This window comes from Siniperca chuatsi, linkage group LG14 (assembly GCF_020085105.1).
Source record: "Siniperca chuatsi isolate FFG_IHB_CAS linkage group LG14, ASM2008510v1, whole genome shotgun sequence".
Classification (NCBI taxonomy): Eukaryota; Metazoa; Chordata; class Actinopteri; order Centrarchiformes; family Sinipercidae; genus Siniperca; species Siniperca chuatsi.
The window spans coordinates 22,038,642-22,048,160 of NC_058055.1; the positions used below are offsets into that span (position 1 = coordinate 22,038,642).

At 37.9% G+C, this 9,519-nt stretch overlaps 1 protein-coding gene across 3 annotated transcripts; it reads left to right on the top strand.

Annotated features, from left to right (window-relative positions):
* Nucleotides 1-26: 26 nt before the first annotated feature.
* mks1 (MKS transition zone complex subunit 1) lies at nt 27-9,515 on the top strand. 3 transcript variants are annotated; one of them, XM_044221726.1, is made up of 18 exons: nt 27-731; nt 931-1,052; nt 1,289-1,341; nt 1,572-1,739; nt 3,167-3,267; nt 3,556-3,684; nt 4,477-4,581; nt 4,892-5,000; nt 5,088-5,144; nt 5,478-5,520; nt 5,606-5,668; nt 5,793-5,863; nt 5,952-6,021; nt 6,162-6,269; nt 6,778-6,911; nt 7,349-7,431; nt 8,278-8,375; nt 8,832-9,515. In XM_044221726.1, the coding sequence occupies exons 1-18, from the start codon at nt 655-657 to the stop codon at nt 8,933-8,935; spliced, it is 1,695 nt and encodes a 564-aa protein (XP_044077661.1). In that variant the 5' UTR covers nt 27-654; the 3' UTR covers nt 8,936-9,515. The 3 variants fall into 3 exon arrangements, with proteins under 3 accessions (XP_044077661.1, XP_044077662.1, XP_044077663.1); XM_044221727.1 differs by having other exon boundaries at nt 3,170-3,267; XM_044221728.1 differs by lacking the exons at nt 27-731; nt 931-1,052; nt 1,289-1,341; nt 1,572-1,739 and having other exon boundaries at nt 3,172-3,271.
* Nucleotides 9,516-9,519: the final 4 nt, after the last annotated feature.

Here is a 9,519-nt window from a genome sequence, read left to right on the forward strand (position 1 = left end):
ATTTAACCTAACGGACCGGTCCGGACTTAGAGGGTTCAGTCAAACACTGGATAAAATAGATAAACACCCGACTGGAGTATGCAGACATGTAATCAAACAAAATGTGTTGATGTGTCTGATAAGCAGAGGAGACTAGTATCGGCACTGCGGCAAGCAAAAACATAACATTACATTAGGAAGTTTTCCTTGGAAGGCATATTTAACTAAAAGAAAGAGGGTTTAGTAGAGAGAATTTAGTTTTTTTTCTCCCCCTCTTTTCCAATCTACTGCTCCGTACTCCAATTCAGTAGGTGGCGGTGACGCTCGTGTAAGCTGGTTTGCGAACCGTCAAAATATCCTAACAAGAAGAAGAAGACGAAGAAGACGAAGAAGAACTACTACTGTATCTCTATGACAACGACAACTATCCATTTGCCGTGCTTTGTATTTGACTGGAAAGCTTGTTAGCAACTCTCGTTGTAGCTGTTACTGATAATACCAGATGTTTCTTCGCTGACATTGGTGTGGCTTACATTTGCAAACGCTGCAAGCGGTTAACTAATAAATTGCAAGTTGTTGCGAGTACGCAAAAGATAAAAAAAAACTATCTGTGTGCTAACTCTGGCTAACACCAAACCAATAACGTTAGCATTTCGCGATTGTTTGCTAATATTAATGGCAGACTGTTGGAATACAGATACTGGAGAAGCTGTGTTTCGGACCCGGGATGCTGTCAAAAACTTGAAAATAAAGTAAGTAGCTGATTGTAATTTTAACATTAGCATAGTTACTAAACTCCAATGTGCTAACGTTAACGTTACTCAGAAGGGTGGGAGGATTTACAGTGGACTGCCGTGTTAGTTCAGTGTAACAATCTGCTTCTGCACACCAATTTTCCCAGCGTCAGGGCACGTTATTTTAACACGGTATCCATTTGTTTCCCCACTTTAGGGTGCGTATAGAGAGGGTGACCTCCACAGCAGCTCTCTCTCAGCACCTGCAGAGCCAAGTTCTGTCCCAGCAAGAAAGAGGAGCCATTGAACTGGAAACCCTCACCTCACAAGGCCAGACAGGTAAAATTATTTCTACTGCAGGGAGAAAGACTGATGGTGTTGGTCAGAGGAAAAATACACCACTAGACAGTCTCACAGTTTTCACTTGTCCATATTAACAAGTTCTTTTGTCATTTTGTACTGAAATCAAATCGTTAAATAACTTGTATTTAAACATTCATACATGTTTTAGGGTGAATGATTACCTCAAAGCATGTTTTAATAACTTGACTTGATTTCTGTTATTCTCTCACCAGGTGATAATGAGGAAGAGCTGGTGGTGGGCTGGCAGGAGAAACTTTTCAGTCAGGTAGTACACTGAGTGTTTAGCATCCTCATCCCACAGCAAATTATAATGATAAACTTCGTATAGCTCAAAGTGATTTAGATTAAAAAGAAAACAACTGAAAGGTCAAGAGTTAAAGCAAATTTGTACTATTATTACTTTACTTTTCATTGCAAAAATCTAAATTTATCATTGTGTGTCCTGTTTATGAACCCCACCTCCTCACCATCATGTCTTTCTGTCTGTGGTCCCAGTATGAGATGGAGCTGTTCCAGAACGAGGCAGCATGTCAGACCCCTCTGGACCGTCAGTACCACACAGAAGTCAAGGCCTTGAACAGGGCCAAGGGCCGGCCAAATCACAGGATTTTCACATACACTGATCACGACCGCTACACTAACTGTCTTCCATTCCACCAACTGGTAGGTTATGCTGCATCCTACAATGTCAACACCATCATCCAATAAGTCACATTACAGTGTTATATTTTCATACACAAAACAGACGAGAGTCAAGCCGAAATAAGAGTCAATAGAAACAAAGTGAATAAGTGAGTTTCTTGCAGTTTCTTGTAATCATGTCTTTATTTATTTAGCACAGTCTTTGGTGTCAAGTGATTATTGTTGCTGAGGTACCCTCAAATTAATATCTTGTTATGAAATGTGTTTAAATAATACATAGTTACAGTAGATTATGATTGAAAACTTGTTGTAGGTTTAGAAAAAGCTACTGTATTCAACAAAGTGCATGTCCCCTTGTCATGAAAGCAGATGTGCTTACTGCCATGTTCACATCTGACCACACAACTGCTGTATAAGCGGTAGTAGCTTAAACTCCTGCTTATGGCAGTCCTTTGTGTATTTAGTAAAGTGTTAGACAGTTTGTGAATCAATATGGAACATCATATCTGACTGGCACACGCATCGGGAGAGTCTGAAAGTAAGGTTTAAAAAGCGAAAAGGAGACAAAATTGCTTACTGCATTGTGCTCTACCTTATAGGTGTTGTACACAGACCACAACATGTGACAGTAAGGCATGTGTTTTAAAAAGTTAAAGGATAAAGCTGGCGTTATTCAATATTTTTCTTCGTATGCTGCTCAATACTTTCTGATTTCCCTACCCAAGCTCATTGATCCCTGCTACAACTTTGAAAAGACGAGAGACAAAGGATTTGATTTTATTCTGTTGGGTGTTCTTTCATTTTAGTCAGTGTCTTTAACACTGTTCCCACGGGTCCTTGAAATCCATGAAAGTTTGTGAATTTGAGGCGGGGAAATAGACATAAATAGACATGGGTCATTGAAAGTCCTTGAATTTGTATATTTTGTGCAAGAATAGAAAAAGATGTTGTTTTTTTTATATTTTTTTGTACTCAGAGTAACGTCACTGTTACACAGCAGCACAATTGAGAAGTGTCCGCACATTCAAGTCTCTCTCTCTTTTTAATTGTTGTCTGTGAGCTTCTGTAAAGCCTGCTAGTTCTCATTATAAAAAATCTCAGTGTTGTAACAGTAATTAACCTTGATCCGTGTCTCAGACTATGCCATGTTGGGTCCTTGAATTTGAGGGAATTGGGCCTGGAAAGTCATTGAAAAGTCCTTGAATTTGATGTTTAAGAAGGTGTGGGAACCATGCTTTAATTTTTTATATTTTATAGTAAGTTTACCTTGTTTGACACCTTGGTGTTACACATGAACCAGACTTCTCTCCACACTTCCAATGTGAGTGCTGTCACTGCAGGAGGAAGCAGCTTTGCTCCTGTTGTATAGCACTCATTACAAGATAGCCTTTCTTTGTGAAAATGAATGTGAAACCTGTTGTTTTTTATCCTGTTTTTTATCCTGGAAGCAGCACTCCACTGACTTATTGACCACGACCAAATCCAGCCCCACATTCCTGGCTGAAAGGATGGCCAGCGTGAGACACAGACGGCAGGACAGACGCACCATGTAGGTGAAGCACCAGTTCCTATTTAAATTAACTGATAACTCAGATTGTCTTCCACGGGGAAATTCTGTATTCTGTTTGCCAATTCTCAAAATGCATGTAATTAGAGTCTCCTCTTGTAACTAACTTTCTGTCTGTGAAACTTACACTTGCATACAATGCAGTTAGGATCAAATTTCATTAAGAAACTTGCATTCAAACAATGCTTATTAATCCTCAAAGACAGACAGACTTGTAATGTTTAATGCTTTAAACAGTTATGTGATATGATGGTCTGGTGTATTTTGCAGGGATTGTAGTATCCCTAAGTCAAAGATCGTCATCTGGGAGCCCACAGAGGAGTTTGTGAAGACCAGTCATGTGGTGAATAGTACCATGCAGACCATGCACATCATGGGAGACCTGGGCCCCCCTGGAAGGTAAGACCATTAACACACACAAAGACCCCATTTCCATTCATTTCAGTCTTTATTGTCCCACATGGGGATTTTGACTTGCAGCATCGCAAAAACATACACATTAGTTAGTGCCATTAGTGTCATCCATCAGTTTCCACCTGCAATCTCTATTGTTCTCAACAACTGGATTCAGCCCACATTGTGATCAAATCTCAATATGTAAATTATGTAAGTGGAGCTGTTGGACTTGTCAGTGAACATGGTGTGTCTCAGGTGGGCAGCAATGTTACTGTATAGGATCTGCTTACTTTTCCTTTGCAGAGGAAGGGCTTGTCTGTAGATTATTGACAGCAGCTTGTGATAGCAGGAAGCAACGGAGTTAGGTGACCTTTCTTTTTTCATAAGAATGTGGTCACACTACATATTACAGATGTTATTTACACCTGGCCGAGATCCGACAACAATGTGAATGAGACAACCTCCATATGTGGTGTGGCCAAACCCATAGCACACGGAGTGCAATGCATTGTGCATGAATTTACACCTGTATTAACATGCGTCTTTCCTTATCCAGAAAAGATATCCAGATACAATTCTCATGTTAATACCAGGTAGAAATGCAGTATAAAATGCAATAGACAGTATACAAGGTTCTATTCTGACATTTAGGAGGTTAGTCTTGCAGCTCAGAAATTGACTACGTGAAGGAACCGTTTGCTATTAGCAGGTTTCAATGACAGCATAAATTAAAATCTAACTGTGGGTGTTGTGTGATTCAGTTGTGATTTTCTCTCTATGTATTTGCTTTCTCAGGCTGGGCCAGAAAGAGAATGAATGTTTGCTGGTAACCATAAAAACAGATGGCAGTGGAACAGTCATTGTAAAACCTGACTTCAACAAAGGCAAAGAGCCCTACAGGCAAGTTCACAACATGAATGGAAACTGCGTGTAGCTCCAGTATTGATGGATGCAATATCATATCAATATGTTATAAAACAACTGTATGACATGCAAGAAAAATTGCATGTCATCAAAAAGTTAAAGCTGTATTATGAATTGTTAGCCACACTAGCAACTAAAAGTCCAGACTGAAATATCTTGACAAATATTGGATGGATTTTGATGCAACAAATAAATCAAAACTATGTTTATTTTAAGGATAAAGGAATGCATGTTTTTTAGACAAATTTTAAATTGAAAGAAAACTGGTGTGTGTGCTGTTGTGCAGGATTGTAACAGAGGGGGAGAAGAGAGAAGTTTGGCGTCTCATTCTGGAGAATGTATCCACAGCCATGCAACCAGAGGAAAAGGAGAGGGAGCAGAACATGTACAAAGATGTGAGTTCATCTCCATCACATTTCCTCCAGGACCAGAGCAGCAGTGCTCATGTTCATATTACTGATTATTTTTTTCTCTGTTCCTAGCTGTATGTACGGCACAAGGAGTACCTCAACAGCCTTGTTGGACAGGACTTTGAAATGGTAAATCATTTAACAAATTAACATTGGAGCTCAGTCGTACTTAAAATAGGGATCAGTGCTCATTATAGCTTACCAGAGGCCGAGGTTACATATTCAAATAGCTTGTTTTGTCCGACACCCAAAGATATTTAATTTACTGTCATGTGACAACAAAAGGCAGCAAATCCTCACATTTCAGAAGCTGGAACCAACACGTTGACATTTTTGCTTGAGAAATTATTGATCAAATATTAACACTGGACTAAAGACAAAATGTTAAATTAGCTAACTAACACTTTTTATTGTGGTCTATTTGTCAAAGGCTTTTGCACTTACTATATGTCTCTCCTTTAGCCTCCTGTAGGTATTCTGCGTTACGTGATGAATGGAGAAATAGGTGAGTAGGAAAGCTGCGGTCATCACTACTGTATATATTTTAAAAATGCCTTGGGCATTTAAATCTCCTTCTTCTCTTTACCCAGTCTCAGCCAAAGGCTTTGAATATGATAACTTATACATCCACTTCTTCATGGAACTGCCCAACAGTAAGTAAAATACAGTGTATGACACTATTTACAATGTGATACTTAGGTATTGTTGAGACTTTTTAAATCAATTAAACTAAATTCAATTTACCACTTCAACTTGTATTATTCTTGTTTGTTTAAGATTGGTCCAGCTTGCCATTTCAGTCTCTCTCAGGGGTTACTCAGACCTGCCGGACCAGAACATTAGGGAAGGTGTGTATTTAGTACAAGAAACTGGTGAACAGCTTCAGAGCATGGCTACTGAGATTTATTAAACTCTCATCATTCTCTCTGCCAACAGGAAAATGTAGCTTTCTTCAGTTATCCCTTCAGCTTTGAGGCTTTCTACATGTGTGAAAAGGAGAGTGAGGGTTAGTATTAGCCATTGAATAATGTGTTTTAAAGAATTTGTTTCATGCATTAGTTAAATGGTAGTGATTTTGTTTATTTTAATGATGCAATACTGCATTAAAGAGATTAGACTGATACATGTGTTTTCTCCTTATTTCAGAGTCAGTTCTCCAGTGGCCAGTGCTCTACTTCAAGGTTCTTTCTCTGGACTCCTGGCAGCGCTATCGCACTGAAGGCTATGGCTATCTGCTTTTTCCTGCCATGCCCGGTATGCTGTGTACACTGCAAAGTTGTTGGATTAAAATTAGGGCTGCAGTGAAGCGTTATTTTCCTTATTGATTAATCTGCGGATTATTTTGTTGAACAATGACTAAAATGATCATTATTACTGTATATATTTCTAAAATGCCTATCTTTGGCATTTGAATCTCCTTCTCTTCACACAGTCTCAGCCAAAGGCTTTGAATATGAAAACTTATACATCCACTTCTTCAATGAATAATGATAGATTATCAAAATATTTGCTGTTGATCGAATAATTGATTAATCAATCAATTGTTTCAGCTTAAATTAACATTTACAAAAGAGACTTTTCATTTAAAATTTTGAAGGAAAGTGTAAAGGTATCTTGTGAGGATTAGAAATGTAGATGCTAAAATAATCACTAATTCACCCACAAGCATTTACATGTAAATTTATGGACATTTCATCAAGTCCTTGGTCTTATTTGCCCACATTTTATGTTTTGTGTGTGTGTATACTTTTGTGTGTGCCAGGTAAACATACACTAACATGCCATACGTGGAGACCCCTTCAGACGGGGACAATTTCTGCACTGAGGCGTTTCTTTATTGGAGGTTCTCCGGAGCTTGAAGACTACAGCTATGTCAGAATACCAGGGACTTTCAAGGTAGGCTCAGACCTCTGTGGAAGCTTCTTTTTTTTTTTTACTTTTTCATAATCTAATTTAGTCTTGTTTATCCAATTTGAAGTACAAAACAAATGCAGTTAAATTTTTATTAATTATTAATTATTTATTATTTATATATATATATATATATATATATACATATACAATATTATTATTACTTACTTTGCACTATGGATCATTTCTTGGAAAAATACAAGTTTCTTATCATAGCATCTCTCAGTGGTATGTAAAGGTACCCTGTGGAGTTTTCTTGTAAATAAACACAGTTCTGGTTACATTCAGTTTTGGTCACAAAGATGCATTGGTGTGTTTTGGTATAGATTTCACTCCTGATGCATTTGCAACGCCAAACGCTATCTCAATCATGATACTGAAGAATGGGCTTCTTATTTTTATTCTTCCATATATGGCTGCAGGGAGAGAGGCTGAGTCGCTTTGGCTTTTGCACTGAAACCACAGGAAGTGTCACCTTTAATCTGCACTGCATCCAGCAAGCCAGGTAAGTTGTGGGTGGATTGAACCATGTCTTGTTATGCCCAGCATTGAAGGGGAAAAAAGGACATTCAATTTCTGTTATTGGTATGCTCTGGATCTGCATTGTTAAAGGTTTATTATTGGGTCCTTTAACCTGATGCATATATTAGTTTCACCACAACAGTAAATCTGCAATATCACATCAGTCTCCAGCACCACAGTGAATTATTATGGGAACAGCTCCTTCTGATTCAATTAACTAACCAGACCAGAACAATATCCCGTACGCTGTTATCATATTCCCCATGGGGAAACATCAGGAGCCAAATTCAGGTCATTCAGTTGATCAGAGACACATCACTCCAGTGAAACTCTTCTCTTGAATTGAAACTCTTGAATTATTCAACTTTAGAGGAAAAGCACATCTCAGTCTTGAACCCAGCAATCAAACCACTGGTGTTTTTTTTTAAGTGGTTTGTGGTATTACAAAGTGGCTACAAATCACATATATATGCTTATTCCCTATGTCTTGTTGTATTAAGTGAGGTAATATCCTCTGGAACATGTTAAAAATCGCGACAGGCTCTGTGCGTAGTCTGGCTCATTTGGCTACAGTGGCTGTTAATGTAGAAGATAACGAATTGAATGTCTAATGGAATTATTACACCAGAACTGTAAACATGGCAATACAAAGGTGACTCACACACCTTGAATAAGTCAGTATGGGCGTCAAAATTATTATAAACCGCAGTAATTGTTTATGTACAAACTTTATGTGAAATATTTAATTTATCATACGATTAAATGTTTTTATTTTCTGTACAGTAGCTGTACACTGTGGTTTAATGTATCTATGCTTTGTATGTTTCAGGGCCTTTGTTGATGCCACCATGTTGAAGAAGAGGAGGCAGAAAGTTTTTGACCAGCTAGGAGGATTTAGCCAGCAAGGAGCTGTTTGCACCATCCTGGGTAAAGACATTCACTCAGAATTAGTTATTTATTATTCCATGTAGGTCTGGTTCTGTAGGTTTAGAGATCAGTTTGAAGGCTAAGTTGTGTGGGAGATTAGCTCTACAGGAGTTTGTTCCAGTGCTTAAGCCCAAAATATTTAAGGTATAGATCTCTGCAGAGTGAAGAGCAATATGTATAAAAATTGCTGGATTGCAACAACAGATATTTGGTCATAAGAAAGCAGGCTTGCCTTGTGTCATGGCCAGTGGAGCCAAAATATTCAGGAAAAAAAAAACATATAGTGAACAGAAGCAATTTTGTTTTAGACCTATTTTGTGTGAAATGACGAGACAAACATTAATATGCACATAGAGTTTGTGGTTATCTATTAACAATTTGTTGTAATTTTTTTTACTGTGTAGTTTTGCAATTTTCATTTATATATTGTTTAAAAGCATTTTTTCCCTCTGTCAGAGGCCTTCCAGAGGGCCAGGAGAAAGATGCAAGACGCCAGAGAAAGTCTTCCCAGAGACCTCATCAACACCACCTCCCAACTCCACATCGAATCCTCGGCATAGATGTGAGAAGCGGTGGACTGTCATTCTGTCAAATACTTAAAAACAGCCAAATGGCTTAGACAATACTTTTTGAGGTTTAGAATAGGAGCAACATTACCAGCAAGTATGAGTTGCCATTTAAAATACTGCACATTTACTGTGTTTTGCTGATGACAGGACTACGATGTACTGTAATGAGCCAGAGAGAAGAAAATCTGATGTCTGATTGCTATTTATTCTTTGTAAAGACAGCTAACATGTTGGGTAATAATTGAGGTAAATATGGATTTATGTGGTAATGAATAAGGAGCAGAGCCAATATGCCTAAGTATGGTATCACCATGCAGTGTATTTTATGTACAGTCACTGTTTGTCTCAGATTTGAGTAAATAGTCTCATTTTCAGAGTCACAGACAGTGAGGCTTGTGAAAAGTTATATAAAACACATTTCTAGATTTGGATTGTATATTTTCCATTGGTTATTTCAAACAATCATATTTGCTGTAATATAAACTTTTTTATATGAACAATAACCATTATTGTTGTGTATTTTCTCTCCTTGCGATTATGGCCACTTTTATTAAAATTTCATACAAAATTATATT